This window comes from Streptopelia decaocto (genome assembly GCF_964273445.1).
Source record: "Streptopelia decaocto genome assembly, chromosome: Z".
In the NCBI taxonomy this organism is placed as follows: domain Eukaryota; kingdom Metazoa; phylum Chordata; class Aves; order Columbiformes; family Columbidae; genus Streptopelia; species Streptopelia decaocto.
This window is the reverse complement of record NC_138657.1, coordinates 30,361,524-30,377,361: the sequence shown is the minus strand read 5'-3', so window position 1 is coordinate 30,377,361 and position 15,838 is coordinate 30,361,524. Positions and strand designations below refer to the sequence as shown.

Genomic DNA, 15,838 nt, shown 5'->3' with positions numbered 1-15,838 from the left:
AGATACAAATCTAAGATTTGCAAGGGCTTTAATAGGACTACTGACTAGTTTGTATCTAGAGAAATACACAATGTTTAGGTTTCTCTTCTATGCACTGGCTGTCTGATAACTTGTTTAGGCATCTTAATATAATTTCTGAGAGTTTAATTTTGGGTGAATTTTTTGACTGATGCTTTTACATTTTTAGCTACTTCAGATTTCGTGACTGTTCATTAACTTATGATTTTTAGTAAACAAAGTGTTTACTAAAACAGTTTCAGTGTTCTAGAAAAAATGGAATCAAAATGCTGTTTTGTAATACTTCTCCACTTTTGTTCTTTTCAGAGTGACCCAACTTTCCTCCTTTCTCTCTCGCCATTTCTGACCAGACAAAATGCATTATTTGTCTAATTAATGTTTTTCTTTGAACAGGTATTTCTCTTCTACTTCATCCTTGCTTTCTTTCCTTCACATATGAATCTTCTCTTGCTTTTTCTCTCCCCTTCCCCTCCTGTAAACCCCTCATTTTTTCATTCGAATCTTTGCTGTTGACTCGTTCTACAGGTCAGTTTGCCTGAATCGTTGTCTTTTTTAAATTTAATTTTAGGTGATTTTGCTCCAAACATTGTAGAGGATCAGGCTCGGGAACATATAAGACAAAACTTGGAAAACTTTATTAGACAGGATTTTCCAGGTAAATAGGCAGTTCCAGCTTTATATTTATACTTTTCTGTGTTTACATTTGGGTGTTTTCCAAGAAAACATATCAAATCAGCATAATAAACACCTTAGTTTTGAACATTTAACCTATATTGTTGCTCAGCATTGGTATATTTCATTACATTAATTTCTGTTTTAAGTCTTTTAAGGCTTGGGTTTAAGTATTTTTTGGAATAGCCATATATACAACACAGTAGTAGGAAGGAACAATGGCAAATTAAGGAGAAAACAATCAAAGCAGTGGTGGAACGGTTTCTTGTAATTGTTATTTTAGCCTTATTCTTTAGCCAGACTTCTTGTTGTATCTGCTTTTACAAAAAACAAGCTTTTTGTAATCCTTCCTATTGAAACTTACTGGGTTTGGAATGTTTTAAAATACATATCTGCAGACTTTAGCTATTTTAATACATTTGTTTGTTTGTTTCTGGATTTCTTAGAAACACTTGGACTTCAGTCTTTCAAAATTAGCAGAAGGAATTTTGGGGGGAGTCTGTTATATAGACAGATGGGTCCCTTACCCTGAAAATCTCTGTAAAGAATGGTGTTACATATTTTATCAGATTTTGGGCTGGACCTGCATGCTAGTGATTTAATGATTGGAAAACCTCACTTGTTTCTGGATCTATCAGGCTGCTCATATGAGAAACAGAATTAGAGATTTTTTCCTCATCAGCAAAATTGATAAGAAAGGAAGTTTTGATGCAGCATGGCAAGCTAATAATGTTTTAATGCCTACATCAAAAGATATGCAGTGTTTGGAAGCTACATAGAATTTGAGATTTTGCGCCGATATGTGCCGATAACCCATCACATCTCTTACAGGAACCAAGCTGAATTTGTTTGGCTCTTCAAAAAATGGCTTTGGCTTCAAACAAAGTGACCTTGATATCTGTATGACAATGGATGGGCTGGAAACTGCTGAGGTAGATTGAAAAGATCTTTAATAAATGCAAAATTTTATGGTTATATTGTGTATATAGTCTAAAAAATGCATTACTTTATAAAAGCTTTTTGGGTTATCATAGAATCATAGAATGTCCTGAGTTGGAAGGGACCCACAAGGATCATTGAGTCCAGCTCCTGTCCCTGCAGATGACAACCCCACAGTTCACACCATGTGTCTGAGGGTGTCATCCATTCTCTTCTTGAACACTGTCAGGCTCGGGGCTGTGACACCTCCCTGGGGAGCCTGTTCCAGTGCTCCACCACCCTCTGGGTGAAAAACCTTTTCCTCATGTCCAACCTAAATCTCTCCTGGCCCATCTCCCCACCATTCCCTTGGGTTCTGTCATTGGTTGCCAGAGAGAAGAGATCAGCACCTGCCCCTTTTACTCGCCTTGTGAGGAAGCTGTAGCCACCATGAGGTCTCCCCTCAGTCTCCTCCAGGCTGAACAAACCAAGTGAGTTCAGCCACTTCTCACACAGCTTCTCCTCCAAACCCTTCACCAAGTTCGTGCCCTCTTCTGGACACTCTCCAGTAGCTTTATGTCCTTTTTATCCTGTGGCACCCAGACCTGCACAAAGTGCTCCAGGTGAGGCCGCACCAGTGCAGAGCAGAGCAGGACAATCACCTCCCTTGCCCAGCTGGCAATGCTGTGCTTCATGCACCCCAGGACACGGGTGGCCCTCTTGCCTGCCAGGGCACACTTTTGGCTCATGTTCAACTTGCTGTCAACCAGAACCCCCAGATCCCTCTCTGCGGAGCTGCTTTCCAGCGTCTTGTCGCCCAGTCTGTATGTACAGCCGGGGTCGCTGTGTCTCAGGTTGGAGAAGAACACAGATGCCACAAAGGCAGATTATTTTAGGGGGTTTTGTTGTTGGTCCAGGCATGAGTTTAGGACCAACGCTTAGTAGTCAGTTTTCTTCTGTGTTGTGCACTACCATTGCTTCTAGCACTAGCTGTGCAGGTAAATTACATGCTTTGGTAGCGTAAACAACTAGAGTGGGAGACAGTGGAAAAGGATATCAATCTTTTTATGCCTAATATAAACTTTCTGTAAGCCTATATTAAGATACTAGCTAATGTTACTTTAAAAGTGCTATTTTGAGTCAGTTTGGGTATTCACATAATTCTGTATAATACGAAACTCTTAATTACACAGCTTTAAGCTTAATGCCACGTAATAAAAGGTTTGCCTGAAACACTTGTAGCAGATACAACCTTCAACTTTTTTTCTTTATGTCTTAGGGACTTGATTGCATCAGAATCATTGAAGATTTAGCAAAAGTTCTCAAGAAACAGTCAGGTAAATTTCTTGAAAATTAAAATAAATGCTTCTGTTCATGTGACTTCAATTGCTGTAGTGCGAATGTTCCATGGCACTGTAGACGAAAATCATTAATATAAAGCTATATTGAAGAGCTTAATGTTAGTGAGAGTGAATTTACATGTTGTGAATACTTTGATATATTTTTATTTGCACATGTAGGTCTGTGAGTTTATAATGTCATAGGACCACATCTGAATTGGACAGGTAGTATATTTATAACCTAGATGCACAAGAACAAGCCATAAGTTAAAGCTTGAGGCTTCAAGTTAGTAGTTACGTTGTATTTGTATCTTCAGTGCCTAATAAGCTAATGGTAAAAGGTAAGCTGAAAGAAGTCTGTAATGATAGTTCTGTTTTTTTCTACAAGAAATTATCCTTTTATAGTGCTTGTTTTGGTGAATCTCACATTAATTTAATTGGAGTGAACTGTGAATGATCTCTTAAGGTTATTTTTCTGTAACATTTAGGTTGTTCTTTGTTTTATTTGAGGACTAAATGTATATTCGTATATAGTATATTTAGTAGATTCATCATGTTTGATAAATGCCTAAAATTAGTATTAAAATACTGAAATACAGTTTTGGTATCAACTAAGATTTTGTTTGTTAGCCTTTTTACTACACTTGGGAGTTATTAGTAGAGCATTTAATACTGTTATAACTGTATTGCAGTCATTCAGTAATTAAACATTTCATCCTAGGTTTAAAAAATGTCTTGCCTATAACAACTGCTAAAGTTCCAATTGTCAAATTTTTCCATATCAGAAGTGGTCTTGAAGTGGACATCAGTTTATATAATACTCTGGTAAGGTGTTATCTCTCTCTCTCTTTTTTTTTTTTTTAAACAGAAGAATGTGGGTCTGCTTCTTGAGATAGAAGTGATGGTTTTGTTGAGGTTCAGTAGTCACTGCTTCCAATTACTTATTGCAGTTTTAGATTTGGAACAACTTTTTTTTTTATTTGACTGTGAGTGGAGTCAGTTGCACAATTAAGACTTCAGAGTTATCAGTTCTCTAAGAAAATATATGAGTTCTTTAGTAATAGTAAGAAATAGTCATTTAGGCTTTTTCTGTAAATGAGAAAGACAAAATAATATAACTTCAGCTTTTCTACACCCCACTTCCCATCATAGCCCTTGCTTAGCCTTGAACCCTGGAATAATGATTTTTGAACCCAGCTTGCCTGAACTGGAACATGTGTTAGTATTTACAAAAAAGACAAGTTCTTGGTCAAATATTTTTAAAACAAATTTGGGGTTTTTTTCTTTTCAATGTTTCTGAGCTGGGTTTCAAAACCCAGTTCCTTGAAACATCAAAGGCAGGTAAGCTTTAGTGCCAAGTATTAAGCTTTCTGAAATTTTTGTATGAGCTCAAGGGGAGTCTTGAGGAAGACACCTCACCCATGTAGTAAGCCTGAAAGTTTTCTTCTTGAAGTTACACATTGGTATGGGCCATTTGATAGCTCTCATGTTTCAAATCTCTTAGTTCAAGAACTTACCTTCTACCAAATATTTTGAAAATGCAGTAGTATATGAATGGTTCCCTTTCTGAAGTCCTGTTCCGGAAATGCTGCTTTGTACCACCTTCTGCTCAGATTAAGGATGTCGATCAGCTTTTAGACAGAGCAGGGATACCCTCATCGTTGAATGCATACCTTCTCAATATACATTCTACTACGCAGGGCTTTCCATCTGTATTTCTTGAGCACACAAATTACAGTTTTTGGTTTTCCTGTTTTCAGCTTATTCCTTCATTTCTTCAGAGCGCCTGTATTTTCTGTATGACTTCTTATTTTTATAGGCCTTGCATAACACAAGACTCCTGTCTTCATATGCAGCTATTGATCCTAGAGTAAAATATCTGTGTTACACAATGAAAGTCTTTACAAAGGTATGTATATTTCAGACATTCTAGAAGCAGTAGTGTCTGCAGCAAGAGATTATAACCATAAAATATACAAATTGTGTTTTCTTTTTCTAGATATGTGACATTGGGGATGCATCTCGAGGTAGCCTTTCTTCTTATGCATATACTCTTATGGTGCTTTATTTTCTTCAACAGAGAAATCCACCTGTCATCCCTGTTCTTCAAGAGGTACAGTATATCAAGAAAGAAACCAATATTTGTACACAGTATTGGCCAGAAGAATGTCAGTGTTGAATCTGAAGGGCTCTTCTAATGAGTTTAATATTATGCTTTCAGATCTACAAAGAACCAAAAAAACCTGAAATTTTAGTTGATGGCTGGAACGTTTATTTCTTTGATAAGATAGAGGAGTTGGTGAGTAAATCAGAAAGGTTAACTTGAAATGGTGTTACTTGTAGCTTTGCAAATTAAAAAGAGTTCCTTTTAAGAAACATTGTCTTCAAATAATGGTGTCCTGTCACATTCAGTGGGGTGAGGGCAGAGTTAACTTTTGAATACTCTGTGCAGTAAACGATAGTAGCAACAATTACTCAAGGGGTTCATTTAAATCACAAATTTACTTAAACCTCAGCAGAATTACAGCAAATAGTGGTTGGCAGAAGTTTGCAACTGTGTCATAAAACTAAACAAGTCTTCAACAACAAAACTCAAAATGATATTACCCTTAGGTGCCCAGAATAAAGTTAAGAGAGAAAAGAGAGAGAAAGATATGAGAAGGTAAGATTTTGCTACTCCAAGGGTCTGTCAATCCAGCAACGATCTCTGTAGCACTCATGGTATGAGTGCGATGAAACTTGAATAATGCTGCACACGCACTCGTTGTCCTGAGTGAGTAGTTTTTATAATTTAGTCCATTTGTATTCGAGATAGGAGAGGGTGGCTCATCTCCTCCCTCTGCTCACTCCTCCTGCTAATTAAGGAGATTGTTCTAGCAATAAGTTGGTGGTCTAGGAAAATAGTTTGATAGTCTCAAAAGCACCTGAAAGTGAGTCGTTTTTTCCTGTAGGGGTAGCTGGTGATTCATTATTACTCAGTGATTGCTGAGTGACCCTATCTTGGTTCCAGCCCAGTTAGTCAGGAATGAGGACTGAGGCCTTGAGTGGGCCTTAAGGAAGAAACACTGTTAATGCTTATATCTCAGAAATTTATGGCTTCATTTTGCAAAGACCTCACGGAACAGACAGGAGTTCTGTCTTCACAGCACTTGACTATTCCTTTCAGAAGTTGCAAAAAACCAGCTGTTTCAGGCATAACAGACACCGTTAGTGAGGCCTTTGTTTTGCAAAGAATAGGGAGGCCTCAAGGCAATCACATATGGTGGCTGAATATAGAAATGGAAGTGGAGTAGCTATTGCTTTGAAAATCCCAATCCCGTGCTGTAAAGATCTAAGAATATCCTTTGTTGTAATTCGTATGTGGAAAAAAAATTCTGCAAAATCTGAAAAAAACAGATTAAAATATTTTAAGTTGTTAATGATGATTAATTGCTGTGTGTGTCACATTAATGGGTGGAGATAACTCCTACAAATACCAGCTGCACATCTAGTCATAGCTGGTTAATCCTGTTGAATGATTTTGTATAAAACAGACACATAAAGGGAATTAATAAATTATTTTTTATAACTGGCAAAACCTAATGTTAGAGAAGTTTTATAGTTCTCTGCTTATGCTGTTAATATTTTAAAAAATATTTTTAAACAAATATGCGATTATTAATACCAGTTATGAAAGCAAAGGAAGTATGCTGGTGTAACTGAATTGTGGGTTTTTTTTTAATTAGACTGACATGTTTAAGTTTCCAAGTTATGAAAATCATTCCGCTTAATGTAAGTACTGGAAGTAAAAATATTTCTGTCATTTTCAGTCAGTTGTTTGGCCAGACTGTGGCAAAAACACTGAATCTGTTGGGCAGCTGTGGCTGGGATTGCTCCGTTTCTACACAGAAGAATTTGATTTTAAAGACCATGTAATCTGCATTAGGAGAAAAAATCTGCTTACAACCTTCAAGAAGCAGTGGACCTCCAAATACATAGTAATTGAAGGTAAAAGCACATGAATACGTGGAATTTCTTTAATGCCCACATGAAAAATTTGGTCTTTCTACAAGGCTTATTTATTTTTCTTTTACTAGATTATGAATTGTTACTTGCTTATGTACTCATCACAAAATTCCCATTGAGTTTCAGTAATGCTAAAAATTTATTCATAGGGTTTTTTTTTTCCTCCTACTGAAAAGAAGCTGCAAAGCATGCTTCATACTTTCTGTGAAGACAGTAGCTGACAGAAAAAAATATTTACCCAAATCCTTTGGAAAACAAATCAGCTGTAATGCCATTGATGTTTTCTCACAAATACTAAGTTTAGCTGACTCCATATTTACATGACTAATTTAACCCTATGTATTACACTAAGTAACACCATGGTCTTTATGAAGAAAATTCAGTTACATGTTTTAGAAATGTTTTCTAAACCACTTGCTGGCCCATGAGACTTTCATGGGAAGAATTTCCACACTCCTGCCTGCACATTCAATTTATTCTTTTATGATACTTCAGTCAGTTCAGAGCTGGACGGCTGTCATCATTTGTCCATGGAATTAATTTATTTTCAGTAAGTCGGCAAACAGTTAAATTTCAGTATATTAATTCTGCCTTGGGAATAGCTGCCTTGGGTTGTTCATGCATATGTATACATTGCTGATCTTGCCCTGATCTTGAGTAATGCCTGTAATGCTTTTTGTACAGACCCGTTTGATTTGAACCACAATCTTGGAGCTGGATTGTCAAGAAAAAGTAAGTCTCCTGTTAACAAATCTGGGTACAAAGTGAAGATCTTGTCTTAGATCTTATTTTACTGTCTTGTTTGATGTTTGAATTATGTTTTCTCTTTTTTTTTCCTCTTCCTCAGTGACAAATTTTATAATGAAGGCTTTTATCAATGGCAGAAGGATATTTGGTACCCCTGTAAAAGCGTTTCCTAAAGAATATCCATCAAAAATGGTAAGTTGCTTCTAAGAGGAGTATGTACATGCTCTCAGGTGTGTAACTTGCTACTTGCAGGAGTATAGGTACACTCTCTTTAAGCTCTTCTGTCTTAAGTTTCAATAGTACTCTAAAATCTTTATAGGAGTTATTACTGAGTGCTGTTTTCATGTTGTTTGCATGTAAAATATGTTAACATGCAGAATACTAATCGAGTCAGAGCTTCATTGTACAGGCTTATTTTAGTCCCTGTCAAAACCAGCTTAGCACTTCTTAAAACTGCAGTTTTAAGAAAGAGCTGGCAGAGCTGGTGGTCATCAGACTGCCTGTAAAGATGAGGCAAGTGGCCGGTTAGTCCCATCCAGTCTTTCAAGAGTTCAGCTGCACACACAAGGTTTATTCTTGGTGACTCTTAACTGCTGTTTTCTATGTGCTTATCTGTCTTTATTCCCAAGTGTATGGATTTTCATTTTAAATGCATTATTTCTTTTTCAGGAGTATTTTTTTGATCCAGAGGTACTAACAGAAGGAGAATTGGCACCAAATGATAGATGCTGTAGAATTTGTGGTAAAATTGGCCATTTCATGAAAGACTGTCCCATGAGAAGAAAGTGAGTATAGTTTTGGCAGCTGTGTGTGGAACATTTCCTTAGGTTTGTGTAGAAGAAAAATTAGGACAGTAATGCTAAAGCAAAACTTGTACATGCTGCAGATTATTTTGTTTACTGTTGAAATGAAAATGTATCAATACCAGTTTTGGCAGTGGTGGATGGTTTTGGTTTTTTTAATTTTTGGTCTGTGTTGAGTCACTACTTAGCTTTCGCCAGCATCATGTTTAGTGGTTTTTAACAGAAGCTTTTCACAGAAGGCTGCAAAACTACTTAGTATAAGGTAGTAATGCTGACTGTGCATTTCGGTATATAGGAGAGCAGTAATCAAAGAGAATCAAAGTCCAGAGTTGAATAGCTATGTGTTGTGAAAAGCACTCATGAAAGCTTTTTAAATATTTTCATTTAATAGCTTCTATTTCTACAATCCTGCTGCTCCTAGCATGACATATTTTTGTCATATTCACAGAATCATGCAATTCCTATCAAAAAGCAAGACAAGAATGTCACAGCATTACTTTCTTACACACATGCATGAGAACAATGTTCTGGTTTACATCTAAGACAAGGTTTCCTCATCCTGAGTAACTAGATGTCCAAAATTCAGCAACTATCATCCTGTAACAAATGAATGCTAGACAGATCTTCCTGCTCTTTGTATTATGAACTGTCTGAGCTTAAAACTGGTATTTTTCCTAGTTAAGACAAAGCTCTTTAAAGACTTACTGTCTGTAACAGTGAAAATTGGCAAATAAAACTTGAAGAGAACAAAATCTTGAAAGCCTTTCTGCCCACTTGTAAAGTGAATGGAAAAATCTAACCTTAGTTTAGAGTCTGTGTTAAAAGCTGTAATAAAAAATAACCTGCACTTTCATATAAGTAGCTAAAAAGCTACTTACATCTGATTGGATGAAGTAGCCTTTCTGCTACACAATAGAGAATTGTGAACTTACATTGTTAAGACTGTTAATTTTGGAATTTATTCAACTTCAACAATTGCAAGTACAGTAGCTGGTGATAGTTTCAAAACAAAGCAAGCTGGAGGTGTTACCGAAGTCTGTTCACTGTCTAAACTGCTGTCTCAAAATGCAGTGGATTTTTAATCTTGCATTCTGGAGTGAAACCTCAGTTCATTGCACGTAAGCAGCTGTGTTCTATGAAACATTAAAGTAAAAGTCAATGGGGCAGTTGATACATCTGAGTTCTCTGTCCAGCCATTGCAATGGGAGATGCCATTTACAGAGCAAACTAGCAGGCTGTTTTCTCTGCTCTCTTCTCATGCATCCTGCCAGCATCTGCAGTTGCTGTGTAAGAGATGTTAAAGCATATACCTGCCCTGGTCCGCTATTACTCGTGGTGTGGACTGGAGTTGTTTATTAATTTTGTCCTTTTTGTTTGTTTTTTTTCGGAACCTGAGTCTTGTTTTCCTTAATCTTCTATGGCAACCAGTTCCATAAGTATGCTAACTCATGTGTGAAGTAGTACTTTCTTTCATCTGTTTAAAGCCAATCTCATTTTAGGTTTGTAAGTGCTCCATAGGTATAGCTTTGTGGGATTTAGTTAATAACGGTACTGCCTTGATGATGTTGTAAGCCATGATTGTGTTCACGCCCTAGCTTCTTTCCAGGTTGGACATTCTTGGCCTTTTTAATATCTATTCCTTGCACACTTGCTCTCTTCATCATTTTAGCTGTCTGTACCTTCTCTAACTCTACTACTTCCTTCTTAAAATATTGAGACCAGACCAACATACAGTACTCAGATGTAGGCACACCATGGTTTTATGTAGCAACAAAATTATCTCTTCTGTCCTGTTATTAGTGTTTTATCCATTCTGTCACTACAATCCATGATAAATGGTCCCTCTTCATCTTTCCTGTAGGCCTCCTTGAAGTACTGGAAGGCTGCTATAAGGTCTTCCTGGAGCATGCTCTTCTGTAGACTTAACAACCCAAACTATCTCCACCTGTTCTCAAAGGGAAGATGCTCTGTCCCGGTGATCATATTCATGGCCCTCTTCTGGACCTGCTCTAACAGGTCCATATCTTTCTCATACTGAGGATCCCTGAGCTGAAAGCAGTACTGTAGGTGGGGTCCCACCAGAGCATAGTAAAGGGGCAGAATCACTTCCCTTGACTTGCTGGTCATGCATGTTTGATGCCGCCCAAGACTGGCTTTCTGGGTATGTGAGTGCACACTGCCAGCTCATACTCAGTTTTTCGTCCAGCAGTACCCTCAAGTCATTTACCACAGGGAGAAGTCCTGGGTGATGGGTGCTCTCAATTCACTCATCATCCAGCTTGTATCTGTGTTTGGGATTGCCTCAATGCAGTTTCAAGACCTTGCGTTTGTCTTGTTGAGCTACATGAGGTTCATGAGGTTCACACAGGCCCATGTCTCAAGCCTGTTAAGGTCCCTCTGGATGGTATCCCTTCGCTTTGGCTATCAACCACCCCACTCAGCTTGGTGTCATCTGCAAACTTCCGGAGGGTGCACTCAGTCCCACTGTCTGTGTCCCCAGCAAAGATGTTAAATAATACTGGTCCCAGTATAGACTACTGAAAGACACCACTCATCACTGGTCTCCACTTGGACATTGAGCCATTGACTGCAACTCTTTGAGTGTGACCATCCAGCCAGTTCCTCATCCACCAAGTGGTTCACTCATCAAATCCGTGTCTCTCCATTTTAGATATGGGGATGTTGTGCAGGACAGTATCAAATGCTTTGCACAAGTCCAGGTAGATGACATCAGTTGTTCTTCCCTTATCTACCAATGCTGTAACCCCACTGTAGAAGGCCACCAAATTGTGAGGCACAATTTGCCCTTAGTGAAACCATGTTGGGTGTCACCAGTGACCTGCTTATTTTTCATGTGCCTTAGTATAATTTCCAGGACATATCTGGTGCATGATCTTGCTAGGCAGAGGTGAGACTGACCAGCCTGTGGTTCCGTGGACCTTCCTTTTTCCCCTTTTAAACAAGAAGCTCACCTTAAAGGTAATCTGTCATTGTTTAGCCCATTCCGTCAGTATTGTGAGTTATTTTGAAGTTGCTTGCCATTAGCACTGCATCTGACTGAGCAAAAGAGCCTACTATCTGCAGACTTGGAGGTTTCACTGATGTCTCCTTCTCTAGGTCATGGACGAAGAAGTTAGATAAAACTAGTCTAGCAGTAGTAGCTGTTTTCCCACTGCTCGATCCTTAAGTCATGCAGAATGTTAGAAGCTTGTCCCATAGAAGAAACTTTCAGAAATACTGTGCATATACACAGTTTCAGGAGGAGGAAGTGAGATTTCTGATTGAATTGTACAAGAACTAAAAAAAAAAAAAAATCTACTTTTTACACTTCGTTAGCATTTTGCTCAATGTTTATTTTCTTCCGCTGTCTTTGTAACTCTAGCACCCTGATTTTCTGTTGTGTTTACAATTTTTAGATATAATTATTAGGCTTGTATTGTAATTGAATTGTGAAGTTAAATATATGTTACATTGGTGTAGCACTGTTTGGTAGGAGACTCAAAGGGGCAGGTACATTAATTCAGTTTTATCCACTGAAGAAATACATGGAGTACATCTGTTGTCTGTAGACAGCACTTTGTTTTGTGGCGTTTTGTTTTTTTTGGGGGGAGGGTTGGTTTTGTTTGATTGGTTGTTGTTTTTTACTCTGTGCGTGTTTGCAAGGCCTATGAACTCTGCAGCATTTTTCTCCTTCTGCAGGCTAAGAAGGCATCGTGATCACGAAGATGTCAAAAACCAGAGGTACATAGAAAGCAAGGAGAAAAGAATGAAACAGGACAAAGGAGCTCAGATTAAAACAGACAAGGAGTGCTCAGTCAAGGAAGGGAAGCTGCATCTATGTACACCTCCAAAGCAGAAACTAGCAAGGGTAGTCATGGAAACTGGAAGAGAAAAGAGTCCCAGGCAATCAGCAGAGAAGTGGAAGCGCCTGGAGGACAGAGACTTAAGAGAAAAACGTTGTTTTATCTGTGGAAGAGAAGGGCATATTAAAAAGGAATGCCCACAGTATAAAGGAGCTGCAGGTATGAAACTGATGAGGCTGAGTAGTTTGAACACAGCTTGGTTTTGGTATTTTTAACAGGGTTGACTAATGGGTAAGGTTTTTACTTTGAACAGCATCATATAAATGCTGTGTCTTTTTTTAAATGTTGCCACATTTAGTCAGTTTTCTCTTCATCCTCACCTACCTTTCAGAAATTTGCTGTATCCCAAGAGATTTGACATGGTTTCTCTGAGCAGGTATGATGCTTGTAATAGAAAGGGTATGAGTCTCTAATATGTTGAAATTCATTCCATTTTCCTCACTATGTAAGAGTTTGCTGACATTTCACATTACAGCTGCTTCTTCAGTACAACATAGTTGCAACAAAAGCTAGACTTACCGCTCTTCACATCACCTAAACCAGAATTATTTCATAAAGACTCTAAAGTCACCATGAAAGTGTACAGATTGCTGAAGTAGAATATTGTGAATGAAAGAAAATGAAGAATGTTCCTGGCAGCTCAGCAGTTGGAGGGATACAGCAAGCTGTGTTATTTTTCATGGCGTCAGTTTGCAACTTTGGCTTAAAAAAAACAAAACAAAACACCTACAAAAAAGTCCCCAAATCCACATCCTGTCCAACAGACCTGAATGAAATTATTTAATGCTTGCTTAGCAGTATCTGCGTCATCTTTCAGATAACACAGATCTTTCATCATCTGTGTTGTAAAGGAAAATTATGCTAAAATAAAACTGAGACTCCTAAAGACAGTGAATGGTACTTTTAGTTAGCTTCCAAAGGAACACAGTGTTATTGTCTCCCCATAGGTAAATCTAGGAGCATTAAAATTTGTGCTGGAAAAACTTGCTCTACAGATCAGTCATGACTTGGCCTCTTAAAGTAACAAAGAGGAATCCTTTGTGTTAATATAATTTCATACCAGCTCTTCTCTACTAGCTAAAATGTTCTGTCTGGCTTAGAGAGGAGACTCTTCTTAATCAGCTTTAATTGGTGGAAGAGGGCATAAGACTGTGCTAACAAAGTGCTGGAGTGGGAGGAAAACAATGCAAATATATTCAGAACTTTCAAGGTGTTTATAAATAGTGTTCTTAGTTCAATAGGCCACTGAAAGTGTTGAGTGGACAGAAAAGATGTTTAACAATTGGAGCCCTATTTAATTCAGCGTCTGGCCTTTTGAAAGTGTGTGTCAAGTCTAAATTTAACTTCTGAGTTTCTTCCTCTTTGGCCGTGTCTCGTTGATGATTTATTTCTACCATTCCATTTGCCATGATAGAATTTGCCAGTGTGAAGGGGAGTACACCTGACTGCTTAATAGTCAGCAACATTGGTGTATTTTATGACATCATGTGAGAACCATGCTGAGTCTGTACAGTAAAAATGTCTAAAATAATGAATTCTGGAGTAGGTGTTTTTGTCTATTATCTATATTTTGGGAATTACTGTATTTGAATTTGAAAAGAGTTGCTGTAGGTTGGGCTTTCTCTTTTTTTTTTTTTTTGCTTGCTTGCTTACTCCTTAAAGTGTTCTCTCTATTTGAATAGAGGACTATGAACAACTGAACCTAAGAGATCTGGCTTCATTCTTTGCTGTGCTACAAACATTTTATGAGATTATGGACAATTAACTTATCACTCTATCTTCATTCATTCTCTGAAGTTCCCTGTCTCCCTCCGATTCTGGAGGAAGATGCAGAGCTTACTTTAGTGTAGGTTCCTAACTTACATGCTTAACTAAAGATGTATTTCACCTCATTGTGCAAGTTTCCCACATCATAAAACTGAGCAAAATAGCAATGTCCTACCATCTTCATACTATGAAGGTAGATTACGTGTATTTTGGTATTTTTACCTGAAATAGTAACTAGTTTAAAATTAACAAGTTTTTGTTACATTATTATTTTTTTCAGGTGGTTCAAAACCAGAAATGTTGTGTGGATCCCCTTCTTTACCCAGTGCTGCCAAACATGCTGGTCGATTAAATCAGGTAGACACCACATGTCGCTTTTCTTAGAATTTTTTCCCTTTAAATGCTCTAAAGTCCATACGAAGAAAGGAAAAATAGCACTATTATGCTTTCAAGAAGAACCTTTTAATTTATTTTTATTGCGCGATGCCATAATTGAATTTTGTTGATTCATCAATGCATATACATTGTTTATAGGGAGTGCTTATCCATGAAGAAAAAAAGAAACAAAAAGGGAAAGTATTTTTGTGTCCACAGTCAGGTATGTATATCTTCATTACAGCTCACAAATTCTGTGTAAAAGGATGTATTTTTAACTTGCTTTTCCCATCAGTCCTTATGGGAACACCACCTAATTTGCTGAACACAGCAGCAGTATGGGCAGGTTGCTAAATAATTCTGAAGTGAGGCCACTTCTTTTTCCCTGGAAAAGTGTGCATTTTTTTCAAATTTGTTTTGAAAGCAAAGCTAGGCATGTCAGTTCTGTGTATTTTGTCTATAACTCTGGTAGATTTATTTTGCAGAAGGATATGGTGAGTTTTTAACAATCTCCTCTGTCTTGTTTTGGCATACATGGAGTTCTGTAATTCTTCAGGGACAACATGTGAAGTGCTTTCTTGTGAGGCTTCCTCTGAGTAATTGTCTAGAATTCCACATGATCAACTAACTTAGGAGACACTATCAAAGCATATCCTTGGTCCAAGCTGCCAAAATGCAAGGAAGTTAGAATTACACTTCAACGTAGCAGTCAGATGATAATATAAAGGCCTTTATGTACTCTCTCTGGATCAGAGATGTTTTGTGTGAGACACATGGTTACAAATGCATCTTCCTTACAGTAGTTTCACACGCTTTATTAACAGAGACCATGAAGATTTTTAAAGCAACTTTCTTTTTTTTTTTTTTAATTACTTTGAGTTTCTAGTGCATCTCTGCAAGCCTTTTAGCAGTTTGGGTTTTCTTCATAAAATACATAAATCTTTTCTGGGGCACCTGAAGACAGACATAAGTAGTCTTTAGAAATTTTGGAAAAATAAACTGCAATTAAATGAATTCAATTCTCAGTTTTGTTGAAGATGCAGAATTTTCTGTTTTCACTGCAAGACTTTTTCAACTTTAAGTTTGGGGATTTTAAACACAAAGTGATTTGTCATTAGGTATTTAGTTAAAAAAAATACTCATTTTTGATTTTGTATTTTAATATTTCCTACTGTCTTCCAGTAGTTAATGATCTGAAGTTGAGCTATGTGTGCTTTCATTATAGTTTATCTTAACAGTAATTTTCTCCTGTCTGATTGTTTCAGCTGATTTGTCTTGTCTTTTATTTCTTTTTTTAAACTTGTAAAGAGTGATGCTTTCTTCCTCCCAA

General features: G+C 37.4%; 1 protein-coding gene across 5 annotated transcripts in view; it reads left to right on the top strand.

Annotated features, from left to right (window-relative positions):
* The window catches only part of TUT7 (terminal uridylyl transferase 7), a 34,796-nt gene that overhangs the window by 18,829 nt on the left and 129 nt on the right, over positions 1-15,838 (top strand). For 3 of the 5 annotated variants that reach the window (XM_082075666.1, XM_082075667.1, XM_082075668.1), the window contains exons 15-28: positions 587-673; positions 1,522-1,622; positions 2,888-2,945; positions 3,670-3,773; positions 4,768-4,857; positions 4,948-5,061; positions 5,170-5,247; positions 6,758-6,935; positions 7,638-7,685; positions 7,801-7,892; positions 8,370-8,485; positions 12,203-12,525; positions 14,414-14,490; positions 14,668-15,838. In XM_082075666.1, coding sequence (XP_081931792.1) covers positions 587-673; positions 1,522-1,622; positions 2,888-2,945; positions 3,670-3,773; positions 4,768-4,857; positions 4,948-5,061; positions 5,170-5,247; positions 6,758-6,935; positions 7,638-7,685; positions 7,801-7,892; positions 8,370-8,485; positions 12,203-12,525; positions 14,414-14,490; positions 14,668-14,862 — 1,661 coding nt within the window. In that variant the 3' untranslated portion in view covers positions 14,863-15,838. The remainder of the gene's footprint in view (positions 1-586; positions 674-1,521; positions 1,623-2,887; positions 2,946-3,669; positions 3,774-4,767; positions 4,858-4,947; positions 5,062-5,169; positions 5,248-6,757; positions 6,936-7,637; positions 7,686-7,800; positions 7,893-8,369; positions 8,486-12,202; positions 12,526-14,413; positions 14,491-14,667) is intronic. The other 2 variants (XM_082075669.1, XM_082075670.1) reach the window with 2 other exon arrangements.